Below are 22,873 nucleotides of genomic sequence, written 5' to 3'. Positions count from 1 at the left end.
CCGAGGAGGATGTTGTCGGTGGAGGTCAGGGCGTGTGTGCGGATGAAGTCAGCGATGGAGTCGCAGAACTGGGGGCAGGGTCCGGTAGACGAGGGTGCCTCTGAGGGTGGAGTTGGGGTCTGTGTGGATCTGGAAATGCATGTATTCGGCGGTGCTGAGCGTGTCGTCTGTGCTAGTCGAGACCCTGATGCTGTTCTTGTGGACGATGGCGATTCCTCCTCCGACTCCGTTGGTGCAGTCTCTGTGGGTGATTTTGTAGCCATCTGAGATGGCTATGGCGATGTCGGGTGCGGAGGAGTTGTTCAACCAGGTCTCTTTCAGGAAGGCGACGTCCGGGGAGGTTGTGTTGAGCAGATCCCAGAGCTTGACGGCGTGTTTGCGGGTGTTCAGTAGTATGCATTGGAGGTGGTTGAGGTCTTTCTTGGCGGGTGGTTCATCGGATCTGTGGATGGTGTAGCTGCAGTTCCAGGTGGTGAAGGGACCGTGTGTGCATTTAGGGGCGGCCTTGAATCAGTTTTGGGTCCGTCCGGTGTTGAGAGCGTGCAGAGTTCTGGCGTCATAGTGGCAGTGGTCGTCATGGGAGGTGCGGGGGCCAGGGGTGCTAGCGCTGGGCGTGGTCCAGGCGCGGACGGGCGCAGACGGGCTTGTCGCGTTCCAGGGGCGCGACCGTGCAGCGGCCAGCATGTTTGGGGAGGTGGGAGTGAGGAGCAGATGGGAGGCAGGAGGAGGGGCAGCGTATGGGCAGTCAGGGGGGCAGAGCCGCAGGGGCACAGCGGCAGGGGCGGTGAGGGGCGACGAAGGAAACCGAAGGCAAAGGGCACAACAATTGAGGGGTAAAGGAGTGGCACAGAGGGCAGAAAGGTCCCAAGAAAGGGCAGAAAGGTCACAAAAAACGGGGGAAAACGAGTGGCACAGAGGCACAAAGGTCACAGGAAAGGGCAGAAAGGTCAGAAAAAACAGGGGGAAACGAGTGGCACAGAGGGCAGAAAGGTCCCAAGAAAGGGCAGAAAGGTCACAAAAAACGGGGGGAAACAAGTGGCACAGAGGCACAAAGGTCACAGGAAAGGGCAGAAAGGTCCGAAAAAACGAGGGGAAACTAGTGGCACAGAGGGCAGAAAGGTCCCAAGAAAGGGCAGAAAGGTCACAAAAAACGGGGGAAACGAGTGGCATAGAAGGCAAAAGCTTACAAGAAAAGGGCAGAAAGGTCACAAAAAACGTGGGGGAAACGAATGGCACAGAAGGGCGAAAGGTTACAGAAATGCAGGGGCAGCTAAGCAACAGAAGGCAAAAACGCGCAGAGAGACACAGGTGCCACGAGGGGAGCAGAAGGGAAACCGGGCAGAGAGACATGGGGCAGCGAGGGGAACAGAGGGAGAGAAAGGGCACAGACCAAGTACAGGCAGCGGGGGAGAAGACAACAGCAGTCCCAGACACAACAATGAAAATGCAGTCACTACAACGGGAGCAATGAAAGAAAATACTGGCAATACAATGGAGGATGAGCAAACCCACGGCCTACCACTGGCCACCTGGGATGAGGCGCAGGTGGTAGCCTGCGGGTGGAGGAGGGTCTCGAACTTCCTCAGCAGCGGCAGCTGGGGCAGGGACACACAGGCGCTGCTGTGCGGAGGGGGAGCGACCTACCTGGAGAATCAAGGGTCGCAAGAATGTTGTGCTTGTAAGTCTTCAGACAACACTCTGAAAGTATCCATTCCTCCTCTGTCAGCTATTGAGTTTCCGGATGGACCTTGGGTAATGGCAGGAATTGATATTCAAGGTCCTAATGATGTTCTATGTGGACAGAATAAATACATTATGGATTATGCTTCTAAATGGCTGGAGACAAAACTGGTCAAAGAAGCAAATCATTGATTTTCTATCTGAACTATTTTTGAGGGAAGTTTTTCCAGAAACAATGGTCTCTGACAATGGAAAACAATTTGTAAGTAAAGATTTTCAACTATTTCTACAAACTTCAGGGATCAAACATGTCAAGAGCTCATTCTACCATCCCCAGAGTAATGGTTTAGTAGAAAGAATGAATTGTGTTATTGGAGATTGTGTTAAGTGGGCCAGAGCAGGACATCATGATGTTATGAAAGCTCTCAATTACATTATTTGGTCATACAGGACCACACCACATTCTTCTACTAAGGTTACTCCTTTTGTTCTCATGAGGGGAAGAAAGGTCAATACGGTGTTTAGACCTTGTTGGATGTCAAGACTTATTAGATCCGATACTTGATAATTTAATGCCTTCTGTCAAAAGAAAACGTTTCAAACACTCAGTTTAAACAGAAGAATTGGTTTGACTCCAAGAAAGGGGTTACATTTTCTTACCTTAATGTGGGTGATTTTGTCAAAATTAAGTCTTCTGTTTATTCCAAGAAAGGGGAAAGCAAGATTAGTAAACAACTTCAGGTGATTAAAATTTATGGAAATGCAGTTCAAGTTAAAGGTGGGCACTGGTGGAATTTTTCTAAGGTCTCTAAAGTTCCCCAGTGTTCCAGTTCTTCTAATGTTCACATCTCCGATGAGATATTGGATTATGGTTCAGTTTCTCAAAAGAAATGTAGCATTTCTGATGAAGTTGTTCATCAAGGTCATGCCACTTCCCAGATTGTGAAAAGGAGCGTTAGACCTCATATGCTGCCTTCTCGTTGTAGTTAAATTTCATTTTTTTTTGTTCAGGAACAAAGGAAGGTATTTAGTAATGTGTATGTAGTTGTGTTTATTGATTCTCTTAAGTACTTACATGTAATTGTACCTATGATCTATGATGTCACCTTTGGTACATCTGTGTTACTATGATTCCTGTTGAGGTTTTCTCCTGAACCTGGTGGAGCGGTTTCCCACCTGCTCCACGACCTTGTAGTCTAATAAATACAACTGGCACATGTATCCTGTTTCCGCCTCAATTACTACAAACTCTCTCTGTAGCCCCCTTCTTGAGCATGGTTTTGACCTCTCACTTGAGAAGGTGCAGAAGTTTTTGGATGGAAGGTTGAGGTGGGGTTGGGGAAGGTGTTTAGAGGATTTCCAAAGTGTGCCCAAATCGAACCAGAGCTACAACCCATTGGTCAGTTGTTATCTGTTTCCAGCGCTGCAGATGATTGGTTATTCTCCCTGCTACCCTAGTTGTAAAAGGAAGGGAAGCGGCCGGGGTGTGGAAAAAGTCATTGTTGATGACTGGTATCCTTGCCTTGACATCTGGATTTTCCTCTTGGAGGCTGCCAATGGTTGCTTGTTGTTGCTGGTATTGGGACTGAATATTTTGATTAATCGAGGAATAGGTGGGATAGAGGTATTGTTGGTATCCCCCTCTATAAGATGGTTGCCCTCATCCTCGGGTATCACGAAAGGGCAGCATTTTGTATATTAAGGTCCTCAATGACTTGATTCTTTATGTTTTTATTGTCTAGAAAGCATTGTCAATGTGTTTTCCAAACAAAGCTTCCCCATCAAAGTTAGATCTAAATTTGGTCTGGGACTTTGGCCTGAAAGTAGTAGCTTTAAGCCAGCCTAGACGCAGTATTCCCGTTTCCCCAGCTAGCTGCCTGAATCCCGTGCAGGCAATATCCATGACACAATCAATTATCTCTGACTATGTGAGCTCACCTTCTAGCAATACGTTTTCGCTTCCACCTTGATGTCTCCTAGAAGCTTGTCCAGATAAGGGGCAATAACGGACTACAATTGCAAATCATATCGGCCAAGTAGAGCCAAGGTCTTTGCTGCTCTCACTGTGAGCGCTGACATGGCTGAAAAATCCTTACCGATGTTATTGAGGAGCCTACCCTCTTTGTCTGGAAGTGCTGTTAGGTGTGTAGAGGGGTCACTGGACCTTCTTTGTGGAGCCTGGGAAATGACAGAGCCCTGTATTTTTTATCGAGTCATGGCACTATTGCTGTAACTAAGGCTGAATTGCGCATAACCTTTAAGAGCTCATCCCGAATGTAATCAATGATGGGCATGGCCCTGACAGTATTTTGAAAAGGTTCCTTGAAATCATAAAGGAAACAGTTGGCATAGGCAACTCTAAAAGTGTTGCTGCTCTTTCTAAGAGGTTGTGAAAGAGTGGAGGAGAATCCACTGGGGATGGTGATGGAGAAGACATGTTGGCAACATGCACACAGGAGAGCTGCATTTCCCTATAGACGCCTAATAATTTTGCTCTCCGCTGAAGACATTATACTGTTCCTCAAGTACTCCGAGGAGTATCTGTCACCCGTCCTCAATGACATTACAGGGGATAATGGGGGATAATCTGAAAATCACCTGCAATTACACGATTTACATCTGATTGCCCTGTGCAGTGAAATGAGGACTCTTTTAGGTGGGCATTAAAATTCACTGTGATAGCTAGGTGGTGATGCAAAACAACTTTGGCCCAGCAGTGATCCACCTATGCTCATGTGGTGGATTCCCCTCCACATTGGCATGGCCCGACAACTACAACATGGCGAACGAGGTACTCCAGGCCAGAAGAAGACCCGGCGGTCTAGACAGAGTAATCAGAAGCCACACACTGGCAACAGCAAGCCCCGGAGGCGGGGCTGAAAATGCCTGTCTTAAGCTAGGGACAACTGTTGCTGTATGCACGGAACAAGAGGGACACGAGAGGACAGACCCAGGAGAAATGGTCGAGACACCAGACTTTTGCTGGAGAAGAGCCCCGGAGACACCTTAGACCAGGAACCCACCCCAAGACGAGGCAGAAGAAGACAGCGCTGTCCGCGCTTGGAGCAGTGCCCCCAAGTCCGGTACTTAAGTAAGCGAAGCAAAGGGTTATGACTTCCCTCCCGTGGTCCAGGAGGACCATGGGTTCAGGCAAGTGCCTGGTTTCTTTTCTTTTCGGGGCTGGAGTGCGGGACTTCGGGGCACCAAACCATGAGCACCTCAACCCTTCCCCTCACTTAGGCACATCACCGGAGTAGGGAACTGGCAATGGGTGCACCATTCCCATATATATGTACATAGCATCAGGACGGCAGCCTGACACTTCTTTTCTTTCTGTTCCCTTCTACGGAGACGGACAAAGCTCTTCCGTAACCCAGCATAAGATCCTGGAAAACATCAAGTCAAGACCACCCTAGGACATTGACGACGCCACCACTTGAAACCCCTGTGTTTTTGTTTTGTGTTTTTTTTATTTATTTGTTTTGTTGTGGCCTTCCCCAAAAGGCTATCTACCCCAAAATTATTGGGAAACATTTGACAAAAAGGGAAACACAATAGAAACACAAACCCTCTCCCATACTCATCACTTGTTCTGTGTCTTATTGATAAAGAGGGACAGTGGGCGGCCGGCACGGACTGACCCACCACAGCTCACAGGTACGCTACTAGATAAAATTACCCCTTTCCATGGCGGCCTTCTGTAATTCTACAGGCAGTTCTACATTGTGAGATTGACCATTGACTCAATTTTGCTTTAACTACATTTGGTGAGCACAGTTTTATCTTGTGTCTGTCTGACCATGTCTTTCAGCTGCAAACACAGGCAGGCCTAGGCTACTTGCATGCTTAAGTTATGTTCCTCACTTCAACAGGCGAGAGAGATAATCTACTAGAACATACAGTTTGGGATGCATTCAGTGTCCAAGGATGAGAACCTGTAGATTCCTGCTTGAGAACTCTCATTGGAGCCTGGCCAGCTCTGTAGAGTGAAGTCAACACAGAGAGCGTAGTCTGCGCCTACAGCGCAGATTAAGGGAGGGGGAGCTTCTAGAAGTCACTCTCCATGTTAGTAAAGAGTATAAATACAGAGACCTTTTTGCACTTTGACAGGAACTCTACTGCAGAGTGGATGCACTGCCCAAGGCCTCCTTTGTATGCCCGGTTGAGATCTCCTGCCTGAGACCGTCAAGGGGTCCCCAAGTCGTGCTGCCGTGGATGATGCCAAACAGACAACCGGTGAAGTATATATGTATATATTTATATTCACTACATTGATTTATTTAACATCTATAATAATGCCATTTGATATATGGGAACTTGCTGCAATAAATATTCCCCTTTATTTGGCAAATTATTGTTGAGCTTTGTTCACATTGTATTTAGGTATTCTAAAGGGTGTAAAGTCCTATTATACCAATACCACCATCACAGGCATTCCTTAACGCACTAAAATCAGAGCTTATCAGACTCAAATGGGCCGAGGAACAACCCAGAAATTCATTAGAACATAATGACAGTACTGCTGGTGCATGATAGATTGGTGGTACTGAAAGAGCTGAAAACGTAGGACAATATTAACCTTACACGGTTAATAAAATGTACCGTAACAATAACGTATAAAATGTTTAACAAAAACAAACCGTTAGAATATGTGCATTTCTTAAAGGTGTAAAAACAGACATGCAACTTAATATAGCTGAAAGTTCCTATTTTCATTGTGCTTACATGACTATGACTCATTATTTATTTCCTTTCCGCTCTCCCTTGCTCATTCACTTTAATAAAATAATGCCTTTTAGAACTGCTGATTTAGTATAGTATTCAACTGTACGTGTCATTATCAGAAAATGTGCTGTTTCTAGAAAATGTGTTTCTTTCCTCACACCACATGATTTCATCGTATTAAATTGAATCACCTGTTGTGTGCTATATTAAATAACATTTTAGTAGAGTTAAGGCTTGTTAAAGAAAACGTTTCTCATGTTCTAACCAGGACATTGCGAATGGAAAATGTTTCATTTATTAGACTGGTCCAATGAACAGTGGGACGTTGAACAACTAACAGAATAGTGAGAACCTTCTTCAAATGTATCTACTGTGTAAAGCTTTAGTAGTCTCCAGATAACTTTCCTTCAACTTGCATGCTTTCCATGGGAACCGAGAAGAGAGGTGACGGTCCATCGAAAGATCCGTCTTCATGGCTCAAAATGACTTAAGCACCTGTTTTTTTTGTTGCAACATATGTTTTGTGCTTTCTATATTGTACGTATTTTTAGATAGAGAGTTAATGCATTCTATGCACACCTATCTTGCATGCCCTTTACCACCTAGTTATGCTTGCCTAATTACTATAAGCTACTGCCAATGGTATTTTCTTGTTTTCCTTACCCTTCTTGAGGAGACATTGGCCGCACAATAGCGCCAACAGCACTGTCACACCAACGGATCCCGTTCCAACTCCAACAGCTGGTGGAGCGCGAACTACAAAAACTAGAAGTAAAAGGGGTTATAGAAAAGGTGTCAGGACGAACCCCCTGGGTCTCCCAGATGGTCATAGCTGAGAAACCGAAGCAACAGGGGTAAAAACAGCTGTGCATAGATATGCAGCACCCAAACAAGGCAATCCGAAGGGAGCGCAACATGACTCCAACAACGGAAGAAATTGTAGCCGACGTCACCGGCTCCCGGTGGTTCTACAAACTGGATTTGAAGACCGGATACCATCAACCAGCCCTGTCAGAAGAAAGCAGGTGTAACTACCTTCAGCACACATCTGGGGCTACACTGCTATAAATGCCTCAACTTCGAGAAGTCCTCAGCAGCTGAAGTCTTCCAGAATGCCATGCGTGAGACCCTAACAGGACTACCAGGCATCCTAAATGTCAGCGATGACATCCTCATACACTCCTTCACTGCGGAAGAACACAACAACACTTGAAATGCCTTCAAGACTTCGGTGTCACACTACACTGTGACAAGTGCCTGTTCTTCCAGGAAGAAATAAAGTGCTTCAGATACATATTCAATCAACACAGGATACAAGTAGATCCCCAGAAGTCCCAAGTGATAAAACATGCATCGCCACCCACAACTTTGTCTGAAGTGAGAAGTTTCCTAGGAATGGCCACGTGCTGCGGCTGATTCATCCCTGACCTAGCCACCACCGCAGAACCACTAAAGACCATAACCCGCACAGCCTCGAAGTGGAAATGGGGCCCCGAGAAGTAGCAGCATTCTAGCGCATCAAGGATGCCCTCCTCGACAACACCACACTACTATACTTCGTCCCAGACAAGCGCACTGATCTGCTAGTGGACGCTAGACCAGTGCGCCTCGGAGTAGTATTGGCCCAGGAGCAAGAACCCAGGCAATGGGCAGCCCTAGCATTCTCTAGCAAGCACTCTCCCCTACCGAGGTGAGATGTGCCCAAATCGAGCAAGAAGCCCTAGCGATCAAGTGGCAATGCCAGCATTTCCATCTCTTCATAAGAGGCCAACCCTTCAAGGTCATCACCGAGCAGCAACTGATTGTCCCACTGTTTTGGGGATCAGCACCACACTCACCCCCCAGAATTGAACGGTGGGCCATCCAACTCCTACAATATCTGATCAAAGTCATCTATCGGCCCGGAGCAAAGAACCGGGCCAATCTCGTCTCTAGTCAACCAGTACAGTCTGCCACCAAAGACACAGCCCTGGACGCAGAGGTGACAGAAACACATATCAACAGGATTTCATCTGCAGCGTGCCCCCAAGCCCTGACACTGACTGACATCAAAGAGGCCACGGAAACAGATCCTGTCCTCACCAAAGTTTGAAACGCTGTACAAGGCAGCACCTGGCAGAACTTCCTGCATAACGCCAATGACTGGTCAGTCCGAGACAGGGAGTACCTCACAAAAATGTGGAGAGTGAGAAATTAATTGAGCATAACCCAACAGGGTCTCCTCCAACTCAGATCCCACATCATCATCCCAGCGGCGCTGCACCGCCACGTCACATAGCTTGCACACGGAGGGTACCAGGGGTCAATGAAAATTAATTCAAGGATGCGGGAAACGGTCTGGTTCTGTGAACTAGAAGAAGTGGTGGAAGCGACCATGTGGTGATGGCCCAGCATGCCAACTCACAGGCCCGTGCCGATTATTACAGAGGACCTGTACAAAACGCCCTAGGAGAAAGAAAGTGTGGACTTCGGGAGCTTCCCAGACTATAGAGAGCCAAGCTTGTGCTGATGGACGCCTACTCCAGATACCCCATCGTGGAAGTCATCAGCTCAACTGCGTTCACATGTGTCTCCCATACTAGAGAAAGTATTTGCAATGTTTGGCTACCTGGCAGTGACAATTGCCCACCCTTCCAAGGCAGGGACTTCAGCAAATTCTTGAAACTCCATGGAGTGTGGCACCTCCGCATCACCCCCCCCAGTGGTCACAAGCCAACGGAGAAATTGAAAGCCTCATGAGGACACTCAATAAGGCGCTGCGGATTACAGTGGCCGAACACGCGAACACTGAGCGCAACCACCCAAAAGGCACCATGGGCCCTGATGTTTAATGGCCCATGCAGGGATACAATCCACATATACCCAGGTTGCACGCCGCCCCAGTATGATGAAAGGGAAGCACAGGTGCTAAGGGAACAGCAGAGCGCAACAGCCAACCACAAAAAAACAAGCATCGGGACCTCAAACCAGGAGACCAGATGATCATAAAGGACCGAAGACCTGGGTGGAAATTCAGGACAGCATATGAGCCTGGGGTGTGGACAATAATAGAGGGGAACGGACGATGAAAACGGCCATGAAGGGCCAGGAGACAGTGGCCCGGAACATCTCCTTTGTTCAAGAAGGTAGAGACAGCACTGCAATGCCAAACACCAGAGGAGGAAGAAACCGAGGAGAGGAAGTGGCCTGAAGGAGACGAAGAATTAATTTGACACAGAACCAACTGACAAACCTGCAACGACAAGCACAGGCACCCAAGCTCCCGGTACTCCAACCACTGCAACTCAACAAGGGTCGACCAGCTGCGATCACCACACATGATACTGCCTAAAGTCTAACCCTCCACTGAGCACACAGCTCAAGGACTTTGTATGCTGACTGAGCAGTAACATGCAAACTGTTGCAAAAGACTGAGTTGGAATGGTATGTGGAAGGTCAGCGGTCCTGTCTTCCACCCAGCAGGAAACCAGAAGATGTCATGCACCACCCTCGGGCAAGGCGTGCCCAAGGTTATATAATAAACAGGTAAAGACCAAGCTGGGTCTTTACGCCAACCACGGACCCAGTGTGCGTCTCACTCATTGGGGCACCCATCACATATAAGGCCTAGCCCATGCCGCCGCACTCACCTCACGGCGCAGGCCGCTACATTACATACAGAGTGAAATCTCCAAGTACTTATAATTATGCTGCTGGTTTTAAATAGATTGGCCATAATTTGTTTTCATATTTTGACCTAGCTTTGCTTTACCTAGTAATTTTCATCAAAAGCGCCATTCTTCCCAATGAATGTCTTGCCTACATCTAATGAAAGGCCTATTGTTTGCTTTTTGTCTTGTTCTGCGATGCCTATAATGTCATGATCTTGTTAAATATTATCTCAAGTCTGTCCGATTTTGACAAATCCGGACTGATAATTAAACCTTAGAGTGGCCCACAAGTCATTGAGGTGCGTGACTAATATTTCTAGTTTAATTTTTAACTTGATTGTCTAACAATTTATCGGACTAAAGCGCTACAGTCTTTTAAGCTTGGTTTTCTGGTTTTAAAAGTAAAGTAAGTGTGGGTTCCATCACAGAATGTGTGATTTACGTAGACTAGGAGATAATTGCGAACTTTAATTGAAGGGCCACTGAGGAGTGGAGGTATTCAAACGTTCTGTAAAATGACACAGTGACGCCATCGGGCCTAAACATTTGTTACAGAGCAGGTCCCCGATTATGATTTTTAACTTCAGCCTCAGTAATAGGTTCCTCTAAATAAGTTAATGTATCAAATCAAAAGTAGGAAACTCAAAATCTTTGAGGTCTGAGTCAATCAAGGATTTACCAACTCTGCCCTCGAGAGCTATATTGAGAAGTGTAATATTTATGGAATATTTTTCTTGTATCTAGAGTAGATTGCTGTATTACTCCTTTCATTGTTTAGTATGCTCTTGATGAAGTTTAGAGTTTGTAATTTTTCGGTGTTATGAACCAGTAAGTAATCTGTTTTTTTGTAATACATCTATATTATATTTTTCCCAAGCTTTATCGTTTTTAGTATATTAAAAACACCATATTAGTGACAATTTTTACAGATCGTAACTGTAGCAAAATAAGGAAGAATCACATTTACATTATACTGGAGTAGTGAGGTTCTAACCAGAATCTGGGAGAGAATCCCTGTGAGTCAAACTAGTATGCAATACCGTAAAATAAATTGAATTTCAGCGACCAGAGAAGATCTGGAGTGAGACAATACTCATCATGATCCAGTTGTACTAACTTAAAATAGCTGCATTAGCAATATCAATATAATATTGAGGCGTTTGTCTGAAAGTCAATCTTGGTCAGTCTTGCTGTAGTGAGGTAAATAAGTGTGCAGGGGTTGCCAGATGTCTTGGGGACAAGACGTTGGTGGCTGCCTGCATCTGAGCATATTGTTCACTAGTTGTGTCACAGAAGATAAGACTTTAAAGCCATTGCGCTATGGTAGGGCAGCAGGCGCTTCCCTAGTGTATTGCAACCTCACACTTTGCAAGGACGATTGCAACAAACCAACGGACCTCCTTTGGGACATTGTGTACATATCCCAGCAACGCAGCAGGGGGCCAGGTGCCACTGCCATTTCCATTTCCACCGTCTGGGATATACGTGCAAAAATGTCAGTCCAGTAACTACCTATGTGGGGGCACATCAACGCCAGGTGTAAGAAATCTGTATCTGCAGCGTTACATTTGGAACAGTTCGATGAGCTGGTGGGGTCAATCCTAGCCTGCAGTGAGTGTCATGGAGGTGCGTTGTAGGAATTTAAAATGCAACAGTTTGTGTTTGTGGTTAGGGGTGACCAACTTGGTCTGTGAGCAACAATAGAACCAGTCATAGCCTGGCAGGGGGTGCTGTAGGTCTTCCATCCCCACTGCCCGCAGACGGTCCCCTGCAGAGGGGAACATATTAATACAGGTGTGATACATATTTGAGACTAGGTGTTCACCAAAATCATCTTCAATGAGGCCAGTGAGAGGGGTGAAACCATCAGGGGCGATAGAGTATAATGTGATGAAAGCCCCTAAAGCACTGGGTACACGATGCAGAATATACCTGTCCAGTAGCATGGCATCAGTGAAATGGGAGTCTTCTGATCATGAGATAGTGTGACCCTCCGGAAACATATCGCCAGAGGTAAGTTGTGCAGATCAGCTTAGTGTTCGCTTGACAGTGGATTCTACCATCACGGAAGGCCATGGATTGTGCTCAAGCAGCAGTGCAGATGACCACAATTGATACATTCTCAATAATCGCTGCAACCAGTGCCATGCCTTGCACGTAATGCAAAATAGCTGAACGTCCTCGAGGTTCAAGAGTAATCCGGAGGTAGAATGATATCTAGGGGTATAGAGCCAGCCATGTCCCGAATGACTCGGTCATAAGGAAGGCGAGTGACAACAACAAACAGGGTTTTAGTTGTAAGGGAAATACTGGGCGCACTGCTTGGGTTGATGCGCAGGAGAACGCAATAAAGCGGAAGGTGCATGCAGGTGAGGGGTAACTCCCTGAAACCCCTCAAAGTGTGCTCAGTGAACACACTGTATACAGAAAAGGCAAAACCTGCTGCACACTTAAGTAAAGTTCAAGCAAGAAAGATGTCTCAATGGACATAAAGTTCAATGATCACAGACGGAGGATTCTTCTTTTTCTATTTTCTGTTCATGGAAGAGCCAGCCGACACGACACTTCTCCAACAAGTGCGTGGCGAAGATTCTATATTAAGTAATGTATTACTCTTCAGTCGCGTAGATTTGGAATGTTTCCTAATGGCATGTATCCACGTAAGAAGTGTAGAAATTTTCTAAAGCAAAACGTCCCCGTAGTGCGGGAAGTCAATGCGCGACTCTTCTCAATCGCGTAGCGGTTCCGGGTGCGGCCACGCACTTGTTGGAGAAGAATACTTCGAACCCACAAGGCTTCTTAGAACCCGGTCTCGAGCGGAGCCGGGTCGGAATTATCACCGGCACCGCGACCTGTGGTTATACATCCATTTCCTACAGCCCTGAGGAGTCGCGGAAACTGTGTTTTCTGGCGACGAACCACGTGTCGGCTGGCTCTTCCATGAACAGAAAATAAAAAAAGAAGAATCCTCCGTCTGTGATCATTGAACTTTATGTCCATTGAGACATCTTTCTTGCTTGAACTTTACTTAAGTGTGCAGCAGGTTTGCCTTTTTTTTTTATAAGGAAGGCGAGTGTCCCTGTGGTACCAGTGGTACGTGTAACACGTCTATATTGTATAAAGCAACATTTCTATTTTTTGCAAGCCGTCGATTGTGTTGTTTTGAAGCAGTTAAATTCGGGTTCCTAAAGCCTCTTTAATTTTCTTTGATAGTCTAACAAAGGTAATTTGGCAAAAAGTAGAGTAGTCATCTCTTATACCTCCCTTGCCACTGTCCTTGAATGTTGCTTTCATCACAAAATTGTCAGTGTTCTCGTTGTAGTAGTAATCTTACTACTTTCAACGATACTATTAAATTGGGTTCTTTGAACACTATATCGTCTATCTACCAATGATTTTTTTATTTTCGGAGTATGAGACAGCATATCTAGCTACAGGGTCCTTGGAAGTGGATAATGTTATGTTAAGAAAAAAAGTAGTCTATACTTGTGTGAGATTAATGCACATTGGAGTAAAATGTACAGTCCATTCCCAAGTGTGCTGTGGCCTTCGCATACAGCAGAGAAAAGATCTCCTGGAAACAACTGTCTAGTTACATCTTAGAACAACGTGACCTTATCTTCTTTGAATAGGATGTCATTACTTTTCCTTGCCGCTGGAATGTCTTCCTTTATATGAAATAAATGGGATTTTGTGATCACAAGAGAAAACCACTTCCTGGTTTGAGGTGCCTGAAATACTGTGTGTATGTGTGCTAAAATCAATTTGCAATCGCCATTCGTTTCATACTTTGTAGAGGATTCTATTCTGGAAAAGACTTTCTAGATACACATTTCCAATGCCTATACTTGCTCATCTTATTTGTAAATTGCTATGTGTTGTTGCTGAAGCCTGGCCACACGCTTGGTGAGTTACCCAGGAATATGTATCTGCTCCAACAATCCTGTTTATGTGTGCTCAAGGCCAGTTTCTGTTTTCTGTAGGGCTTGATCATGGGCTCGAAGATTGGGGAGAGACGGTTTCCTCTGATTATCTGATGCAAATATGTCATGTTAAATTGTTTCAATAATTCAGTGATTTGGAGTAAACATAGTACTTTCATCCGAGACTTCGGGTCACTTGTGGCACAGTCTCTTCCTTATTTAGATATCTTTTGGAAGAAAATGAAAGGTATGATCTCACTAGGTAATTGTTGCTATGTCACTTGTGGGTTACTCTTCAGTTGTCTGGTTATATTAGACCCAGCTGTGAGAGCCGTTTGACTAAACACATTTTTTTCATGGTCTTGCTGCCTTCCCTTTTCCCGAAAACTCTCTTTAACGTATTTGGTGCGTCGAACAGCCCCCGGCCGTCCGACGTCACAGTGGGCGTGTGCCGAGGATGGCCGAAAGCCGTACGAAACACGCCCACTCCATAAATCACCTGCACCACGGCTGAATTCGGGTTAATAAAGTCCCCTTGATTTGGCCCTACTCCTGGGACCACTGCAAGCTCTATCAGGTAGCGAACAAAAATATGTACATGGTTGCAGGTTTGCAGTTGGGCAAGAATTGCACTCTACCTTCCTCCACCGTCATTTCTCCTGATGCCTGTGTCTCTCCCCTTCCAGAGTCTTAAATTATAATTACAGCCGTCTGTTATTATCATTTTATTTTTTACTATTGCAGTTTCACTGCAAAACAGCCCCGTTGATAGTGCGGCGCTCGCCGGCTTCCCCTGATGTCGAGGCCAGAGGAGTAGTGCTGGCTGAACCTTAAGTGCGCACGAAGTTTGCCAGGCCATCTCGGGCCGGCCAAACCGTCATGCTCGCTGTGCATGGTCTCCACAGGCTGCATTATACAGCCTTATTGGAGAAAATGCCCAGCCTCCAAGCCCCTGTCTAAATGCCGAACCACTGTGCTCAGACCAATCACAACGCTGCTTAAGGCAGCATTGTGACTAGTCAGGGGATTATGAGAGGATGGGTGCTTCTTGATGGAGAAGACGCAGAGGCTGCATCAGCAATCGCGACCTCAAGTAAGCTTCCTTTTATCTTTTTTATTTCCTCCCCCTCCATTCCACTCCACTCCCCTGCCCCCTCCCTGCCCCCCCACGCCCATTCGGTAGCAGCCGCTACTGCTAATGTCCCACCACCACCCACCTACCATATTAAATGCAATTCCAATCTGTGGAATTTCCAGGTTATTAGCCGGTCTGTAAAGATCAGCGTTTATCAAAATATAATCATCCTGAGCCTGCTTTACATGTCTCATTCACTTCCCCTTTATTTTGCAGAGGCCGGCATCCCACATACACTCAAAGTAGTAGATTTTACATGGCATCCCAAATCTAAAAAATTGGTAAAATGCACTCTATTGGAATTAACAGTGGATGGAGATATAGATTTCCCATAATTTAACGTTATATTAGAGCAGTAAAAATAAGGGCACCATTGGGCATGCTAGAAATTACCACACTTCAAACCCTGGATCATAGCTGAACAAGAAAACTTTACTTCAACATTTTCTTTGGCTGCCCTATAAACTTAAACAACCACCACATATTACGTTGTCAGCAACATAATATCATTGGGATATTAGCATATACAGTCCAGAAAAGGAACATAGCTATCTATCCTCCAGCATTGACGTCGATAGTTTTTAAAGTACACTTCTGTTTGAAATGAATAATGCTGTTGTTTAAACTTGGAGAGATGTAGCGACCCTCCTGTTTTGGGAAACCTGTACACTGGAGAAGTAAAGAGTGTAATTCAAATCCAATTTCGATCCAACTCCCATGGGAAGCCATCGGTTAGTTCAACTCCTTCATTTGGCACATACAGAAATCTGCAATCAACAGCTAATGAGGGATAAGACACTCATCGAATCCCTATCCTCCCAACATCAAAGAAAGTAATATAAATCTTTTATTTAGCCCATGGCAGTTCTAAGATAGGCGTTAAAACAACGATATAGCAAAATGGGAAACTGAACCATATAAGGACATAGCCTACGTATCCAGGGTCAACGCCACGAAGAGGGCCGTTAACTTTTCATACATTCACAGCATTCATTCTGAAATTACATTTTCAAATCTGAATAGGGGCTATTGCTGGCTCCTAAAAAACGGTTGAAAGGGATGAGAGATTGGGACCATGTTGCAAAAAAATTAAAAAAAATCAGCTATGATAGATTAACTCCACATCCCTTTATTAAGATACTGGGCACCACTGCGTAAGAGGGAGCAAAGCCACTAAACGTCTGTGGGTAAATTGTTCATACACATACTTTTGGTAGCTAGATTACCAACTGCTGAATTCCACAAGTCAACTAAACCCCCACCAAGGAGCGTCTGGTGGACTATTACAAAAACAAAAGAGGGACCCTGTACCAGAACCTAAGAGAAGGATGCAGAAGGGGAACAGCCCACCAGGGGAGTCAAATTAGACAACATGAAAGGGAGGTTCCCAAAAATAAAGAGGACCAATAGGTTCCAAAGTTAACAATTGCCCACAGAGAAGCTGATAATCTTTTAAATTATTTTATTATCATTTTCATTTATAAAAAAATCATTATTTCAGTGAATCACACAACATTTATAGTAAATATAGCATAAGCCCAGAACTCAAAGAAACATTAAAAACATTTCTGCATACTCATTCATGCAAGCAAAAAATCACAGTCATACTCATACAAAAACACATTCATCTAAGTACCAACAGCTAAGCAAAAAAAAATGACACTCAAACTCTCATCAAACAGGCAGAAAAAAGCGCCGACGCGCGTTTCGGAAATGCCATAATGGGGAACTCCTTCATCAGGGCGCCAGTCATTTAGTTTATTATGGCCATCCAGGTCCTTCAAGACTTTCAGAATGAATAGAAGAAATCCAATTTCAGAACTTTCTGGGCAAACAGTATCCTAGTACAGCAAATCAATAACAAAGGACTCTGCAGAGTCCGACTGGGGACCGATGGTCACAGAGGTGGATGTAATTTAGCGAACATAGGTAGATGTCTGGGTTGAAAGACAAAGGAAGCCAGCGGTCCCGGTCTCGAAGAATCAAATTGCGTAGAGGTATGTACGTATATGGCGATATCCTATAGTTTCTATGCTATTAGGTTAAAAATGAAACGTGAAATCAGCTGCTTCAGTTCCTTGTTCTCGCAAAACAGCATAAGCGCACGTTTAGGAAAACTTTTCCTATCGTCACTTGAAGGTTCAAAATACGATGAAGCATATACGTGGCCGCTTCAATGATTTATTTTAATGGGACACAGCGTACCGGCATCTTTAGAGACTTCTTGGTATATGAGGGTGCGAGGATTGAGAAGTCGACCGCATCGAACAGGCTCCGCATCGAAATAGGAATTGTTCATACACATACTTTTAGTAGCTAGATTACCAACTGCTGAATTCCACAAGTCAACTAAACCCCCACCAAGGAGCGTCTGGTGGACTAACCTATGGAATAAATTTGGAATGGGAAAATTGACATCACTGGTCTGCAATAGCCAGAATAAGTTTGAACTGACTCAGTCTCTATTGTCCATGTTAAAAGAGAGACCAGGTCGAATTGTTGGCAATGTCAGAAGATTGAAGCTAGCCTGGCTGGTGAAGAGTGTTACCCAGAAACCGGTCCCAGGAGGCTGGTTTCTGGTTCAGGGAAGGCCTGGCTTGGCAGTTCGGGCTGAACTGTTCCCATGAGGCACAGGGTCAAGACTGATTTGCATATAAGCTGGGTCTGAACTGAGGTGGCGAAGTGAGCTAACGAATGATGATGGATTCAACCCAGATCTGTGACTGGGGCTGCCTGAAAAGCTTCAGCACTCCGTCCATCATCTCCTTGTATTTGAATTGTTCATAATGTCACAAGTGGTTAGACAATCTGGAGTAAGTAGATCATCCTCAAAGCTTGAGGGCTGAATACCATTTTTTTTAAATATTTGGCAAAACCTTGCACATAGTGTCTATATGAAAATGTATATGCTGGCAGCCTAAAAAGCCAATAGCCTACAGTCAGTACTAATAAAATAAGTGAGTCCAACCTTCCTTATATACCCAGTTCGCCAAATATGTATTTTGGCATGCTTAGTATTCAGTTCTAAAACACCCAAAAAATGTAAGTAAAGTTTTTTAAAAAATGAGTTATTTTACCATGAGAACCTATTGAGGCAATCAGGCCCAGGAATCAAATGATGATCCCGCCTTAGACCTTGTGCTTTAATTGAAATCACTGCCATATTTTCTACCAAGTTCTAAGGGGACTTCTCAATAGGCTAAACCTTTATAACAAAGACCTAAACAAGATTGGCCTTTCCTTCCACACCTAGTACATAGACTGTAGAACAATTGTGTTAATAATAGGTTTAACCACCATACAGTTTATTTGGGATCTGTGAAGAACAATACAAAATTACCTTTATGGTAACTATTACTCAAATGCTCTTTCTCTAACTGTTACCTTGTGGTTATCCAGTCACCTAGTATCTAACCAGATGTTGCTCCAATACTTCCTAATGTCAAGAGATTTGCCCACAGATAACATTTGCCTAAAGGCATGCATCACACGAATGTCTCCATCTATGTCTCAATCCCAAAGGGTATGTACCCTCTCACCAATTCACTTTTTGAAAAACAGCACGCATTTGTTGTGTGTATTTAGGCTGGTAGTTTGGGGATCGGTAGTAGGGCACTGGTCACTGAGACAGTATCTGGCTCACCCAAGTGAGCCCTCTTCCAATGAAGAATCCTTCTTAAAGGGATTCACAAGGTTATTGTCTATCCCTAACATGACTGACAGCTGACAACTAGTGCCTCGGACTTGTCCTCAGGATGATGTCCCAGAGATGGCGGATGCAGCACCAGGGATGGCTGAGTGCTAACAACATGAACAGGTGCTGTACCAGTACTTTGGCGTACTAGACCTGGGTGGGGTTACTAGCCTTCAGTTTTACACATCCTGCATCCAAGGAGGAGTGTTAGCTGATGCTTGAAAACAGCATAAAAGCAAATATGCAGCAGTCTTGCCAGAGGGCAGGTGGTTAGAATTTGGCAACTCCTGGTCCTGCCGATTCATACCCAGTGGTTCAGATGTATCTAACATATCCATCCCGGAGTCCACAGTCCCTGAAGGGGAGAGAGGACAGCAAGGGAAGAGTGTAACAGAGACTTAGCAGTTTGGAGACACACCACTTGCACCGAACAGATTGAGAACGCTGCAGTTGTACAGAGAAGACCAAACCAATTTCTGTTTCTCCTAACATCCGGACTGCTACAGAGGCCTCCAGTGTCCTGTTCTCATGGAGAGAATATTACTCAAGCGTCGGAACAATGTCCCAACTACACTGCTGTGGTTGGGTGTCATGTGAGGCTAGCTTGGTATGAGGACTTCTGATGCCTGGCAACCTATTTCTTGAGCTTCCTGTGCTTCATGGGGACGGATGATACACCAAACAAAAGGGGAGGGTGATATCTAAAACTTAACATTGATCCGATAAGGAGGTGCAAACCTCCACAGCTGCTGCTTAACCACAGGAGTGGAGGGCTTATCAGGCATCTTTGCCTCGTCATACTGAAATTGTAACAGAAACTTCCCAGAGGAGGAACTGGTTCTGACTCTGCTGGGTAGATTTCAAGAGTCATTGGAATGAAATGAGAGTTGATTATTTGACCTTCACCCAAGGCAAGTGGCTATTTCAACCTCTTGGTGCAATGGTAAATGCAAAAATAAACCCAGAAAAAGAAACTGGTTTGGCCTTTCTGTGCATGTGTGAGCTGAGCTTGACTCATTGGTACAGGAAAGTCTCCACAGGTTAGGTCCATGAAGGCCCTTGACCTCCCAGGTTATTATAACCCCTTCAACCAACTGTTGCAACTGGCTCTAGCTGGGACATGTTGCCTGGTTGTGGAAGGAAAACGCGTTGCAATCAAGTACCTTCAGCTTCTCCTTGTGTAGGGCTGGTATGGGTGAGCTCCAAATAGTGGAGGGATGATGGAGGGTACTCTGCCCATCCATCCCACTGTGGATGAGATGCTTTACTTGACACCTTATTCTTTTTCCTGTAGAATCAGTGCATACCTATTCTGAGTGCAAGAGAGTTTGTTTCTGAGGGACCTAGTGTCAATTTTAACAGTCCACACAGACATGCATCAGACACGTGTTCCGTGAAAGATATATATTTGCTACAATGCAGCAGTAACACAATAAGGATGCATGGATTATAGCCAGACCTTTGCAGTTAATCAACTATAGATGAAACAAAAGTAGGATGGGAAAAAGGCAATACAAAATAAAATTTGAAAAAACACTCATTCATCTATCTACTCATTCATCCATCATTTCACTCACTCACCCACCTATCCACCCTTTCATTCACACACCCATTCTTTCACTCACTCACTTTTGTCTGCCAAGTTGCAGACAGAAGAGGCCCATTAAGAAATCCATCCCCTTCCGTAGCTGCTACAGTTGGAGGTTCACAAGCCCCTCAGCTCCATCCTTTCACTCATCCATTCATTTTTTCACTCATCCATCCGCCATCCTTATTTCTCATCCATCCACTCTTTCATTCAACCATGCTTTCACTTATTCATCCATACACACACCGATCCACCCTCCCTTTCACTAATCCATTCATTCTTTCACTCACCCATCCTTACCTCCATCATTTCCCTCATTCTTCCCCCCATCTACCCATGCACTTTTTTACTCACCCATCCACTGTTTCATTCACCCATCCATTCATCCTTTCACTCATTCAACTCTTTCACGTTATTTACAAGTATTTTTCTGCCGAGTTGCAGACAGAAGAGGCCCATCAAAATGTCCACACCACTGTAGCTGCTAACCATCATCATCAAAGAACTTTATTCGGATATCCAAGTATCCACAAAAGTACAAAAACATAAAAACACTGCGAAAATAAAAAACATCATAAAATCCCAAAATACATGCAAATATGGACCAAATTTACGGGTCAAGCATCGTCTGTCTTGCTCGAACAGCTATTCGTCTGTCTAGCTGCTAACACAGGGTTGGCGTTGACGACGCCCCTGGTCATAAATACACAATTGAGATGACATGACTTTACTGCTGGCAGCTTTAGAGTTAGCTGGAGAATAACTGTGACTCACCTGATTTCGCTATGGCATTGTTGTTGCTTTGCGATTGTACAGCAGGTGATAGGCGACCTAGTGACACAGACCTCCGTTCATGGGGCTTCGTTTGATGACCTTCAGATGCTGAAAGAGGTCATAGAAAATTGAGTCACTTTTAATACGTTATCTACTGCGAGTTAATCACATTCAGTGTCGATAAAATAAAATATGGTGTATTGTGAACATAGAAGATAGCAGCTGAAGAACATGAAGGAGAAACTCATCTTGCAAAGAAAAGCAAAACAAGTATACCTGAATAGTTATTAATAAGGATGTATGTAAACAGCAACATTTATTTATTCTAATTTCTTTTGCCGATGTACCAAAAAAAAAAAAACTCAGTAAGGTGACTGTTGATCTTTATTTAAATCAACTAGTGAAATTAACATCTTAACTGGTGGAAACCAGTGTGAAAGCCATGGGCGACCCAGGAAAGCTATAGATGTTGGAAAAGTAGACAACATTCAGAATTCAGCAAGGAGTTATTTGTGTAGATCCCTCAAGGTTTTCCCAAATAAACTGTTGAAATAAAGAGATATTGAAAATGAATAGGAAAAACTGACATTGGTGACAACTTTTTCATCTGCAACTTTTAGTCACAATGGCAGATTTCAAAAAGCAATACACCATTACGCCTGCTTGGCCCCTCTGGTTGCGAAGTTATAAATGGTTTGTAGGTTAACCAAGAACCCAAGGTACCCAGAGCCAACAACTGAGCTGCACAGTACAAATGTTTTTCATTGTGTACTGAGTATAGACGAATTTACATGATGAAATGTGTAGAATGAAAAATGGGTATTAAGGAAACCTATGTATTTCTGAAATGGGTACCTGTGCTAGCATATGTTGTAGAGCAGTGGTTCCCAAATTTTTGACTCCTGAGGACCCCCACTGAATCACTACTGGAAGCTGGGGACCCCCAAGCAATTTGTACAATTTCAGTTTCAAAAAATTAAAACTGTAATTTGCAAAAAATACACAAACAAGTACACACCAAACAAATACTTGCTTTACTAAAGCTTTTATTATTTTATATCGAAAAATATTCAAAAGTGCAACAACTACAATCCAACGATAACTATAATAAGTTATAGTTATCGTGATAAGGGGCAGCGAATGGGCAGTCAGGGGGGCGGGGCCGCAGGGGGCACAGCGGCGGGGAAACGAGTGGAACAGAAGGCAAAAGGGGCACAAAAACAAGGAAAAAACGAGTGGCACAGAAGGCAGAAGGGCACAAAAAAAAGAGTGGCACAGAGAGCAAAAGGACACAAAAAACGAGTGGAACAGAGGGCGTAAGGGCACAAAAAACGAGTAGAACAGAGGGCAGAAAGGCACAAAAAATTAGGGAAAAATGAGTGGCACAGAGGGTATAAGGGCACCAAAAAACGAGTGGAACAGAGGGCAGAAGGGCACAAAAAACGAGGGAAAACGAGTGGAACAGAGGGCAGAAAGGCACAAAAAATGAGTGGAACAGAGGGCAGAAAGGCACAAAAAACGAGGGAAAAAAGAGTGGCACAGAGGGCAGAAAGGCACAATAAACGAGGGAAAAACGAGTGGCACAGAGGGCAGAAGGGCTAAAAAAAACAAGTGGAACAGAGGGCAGAAGGGCATAAAAAACGAGGGAAAAACTAGTGGAACAGAGGGCAGAAAGGCACAAAAAACGAGTGGAACAGAGGACAG

The 22,873-nt window shown here is 44.7% G+C and overlaps 1 protein-coding gene across 2 annotated transcripts in view; it reads right to left on the bottom strand.

Moving 5' to 3' along the window:
• Positions 1-22,873, bottom strand: part of MAP7 (microtubule associated protein 7) — an 810,320-nt gene that overhangs the window by 399,546 nt on the left and 387,901 nt on the right. For both annotated transcript variants that reach the window (XM_086927406.1, XM_086927405.1), the window contains one exon: positions 21,170-21,277. In XM_086927406.1, coding sequence (XP_086783532.1) covers positions 21,170-21,277 — 108 coding nt within the window. The remainder of the gene's footprint in view (positions 1-21,169; positions 21,278-22,873) is intronic.

Source organism: Lissotriton vulgaris, chromosome 6 (genome assembly GCF_964263255.1).
Source record: "Lissotriton vulgaris chromosome 6, aLisVul1.2, whole genome shotgun sequence".
NCBI classification, from domain to species: Eukaryota; Metazoa; Chordata; class Amphibia; order Caudata; family Salamandridae; genus Lissotriton; species Lissotriton vulgaris.
The sequence above is the reverse complement of the archived record's forward strand: the minus strand, read 5'-3'. Positions and strand labels throughout refer to the sequence as shown.